The 1,822-nt window shown below is 46.0% G+C and overlaps 1 gene segment (V, D, J or C); it reads right to left on the minus strand.

Annotated features, from left to right (window-relative positions):
* Nucleotides 1-921: 921 nt before the first annotated feature.
* Nucleotides 922-1,448, minus strand: LOC123582353. The segment is given in 2 exon segments: nt 922-1,250; nt 1,336-1,448. Coding segments are annotated over 2 exon segments (360 nt in total).
* Between the last annotated feature and the right edge of the window lie 374 nt (nt 1,449-1,822).

Below are 1,822 nucleotides of genomic sequence, written 5' to 3' on the forward strand. Positions count from 1 at the left end.
CTAGATTAAACATTGTTTCTGTGGTTGTCTGTGATGTTGTTTGAAGAAGAGATTGATATTTGCATTCATGGTGTCTTGGTAAGTGGGCATCATCCAATCCATTAAGGTTATGAATAGAATAAAAATAAAAGTGAAGCAAATTCTCTCATTTTTACTTCTTGTGTGCCTACTTGAGCTGTAACATTGGCTTCCTCTTGCCCTTGGAGTGAAAGTTAAACCATCAGGTCCCCATGTTCTCAGACTTGACACTAGTTTGGAGTCAGATGAGAATTACACCACTGACTTTACTGGGTATCCAGAATGTGATAGTATATCATGGGACATCTCAGCCTATTTAGTCATGTAAGCCAATGTGCTATGTGTTCTGTTCCTCTGGGTTATCCTGACTAATACATGTAGATGCTTTTTCTCTTGTAGTTCCAAGTATTTGAAGAAAGCTGTAACACATATAAAGTCCTGAGAAGCAAAGTGACATGAATGAAGTGTCATGGTGTTTGACTGGGACAAGAGCAGGGTGAGGATAACGAGGAGCTATGGGATCCTGTGGTCCCAGCTGCAACGTGAGCACACCTGGGACTCCTGTAAATGTTCAGTTGATGTGCTTCAGAGTATGTGTAAACCATTGATATTTAGTACAAGGGTAAGCAATTGTAAGAGACTCTATCTCTTGTTCATGTAAGTATAGTTTTCTTAGTAAAACAAACTTGTAAACCAGACACAAAGTATGTAAGCACATAATCATGTGTCCAGAGAGGCTTGCTGGGGGAAAATGCTATATGGAGAGGAAGCCCCAGGCCATGACAAAAAACCTTCCAGCAACCTCTATCTGCACCTGCTCCTGGGACCACAAACAGAATGGTGCATAGTGTGCACCCCCTGGTGGTCCTGATCTTCTTCTACAGGGCGGTTTGTGTCTGGGCTCACACTGACAACCCCTCACTGTGTCCTTGCACAGTAATACATGGCCGTGTCTGCAGACCTCAGACTGCTCAGCTCCATGTAGGCTGTGTTTGTGGATGTGTCTGCCGTCAGAATGAGTCTGCCCTGGAACTTCTGTGCATAGCTTGTAGCACCATCTTCAGGATCAATGCTTCCCATCCACTCAAACCCTTGAGCAGGAGCCTGTCGCACCCAGTGCATGTAGTAATCAGTGAAGCTGTATCCAGATGCTTTGCAGAAGATCTTCACTGATGCCTCAGGCTTCCTCACTTCAGCCCCAGACTGCACCAGCAAAACCTGGGAGTGCACACCCCTAGAGAGGGGACAAGAGTGGATGAAATCAATGTTGACTGGTCCTGGTCCTCTCCTCTGTCCAGGAAATTGGGTGACCCTTACCTGTAGCCACTGCCACCAGGTAGAGAATTCTCCAGCTCCAGTCCATTGTGAGGGGAGGTGTCTCAGGGTCTCCGATAGAGGATGGCGTTTTACGGTGATGCTCTCAGGGCACAGACACACCCATACTTAACCTAGTGCTCTTATGATTATTTGCATAGTCATGAGACAGAGTATTTCATACACAGGACCATAACCATCTAGAGAATGTCACAGGGACCGTGCACATTGGGACTCAGAGGGTACCAGTCTAATCCTTGTTTGAGGACATGGGTCCTTGGCCAGGTTCCTGAACTGTGTGCAGACTGAGCTCCTGCCACTGAGTGATAAGACCTTACAGGAAATTCTCCCCATTGTGGACCAGTATTGAATGAGCCAGAGACCACTTGAACCTGTTGTTGGCTCTGATATCTGAACGTCTTATTCCTGGATAAGCGTGACTCCAAACTGCTGCACGAAATGGGGTAATAAATGCATCCTGGTTTCCGTC

Source organism: Leopardus geoffroyi, chromosome B3 (genome assembly GCF_018350155.1).
Source record: "Leopardus geoffroyi isolate Oge1 chromosome B3, O.geoffroyi_Oge1_pat1.0, whole genome shotgun sequence".
NCBI lineage: Eukaryota > Metazoa > Chordata > Mammalia > Carnivora > Felidae > Leopardus > Leopardus geoffroyi.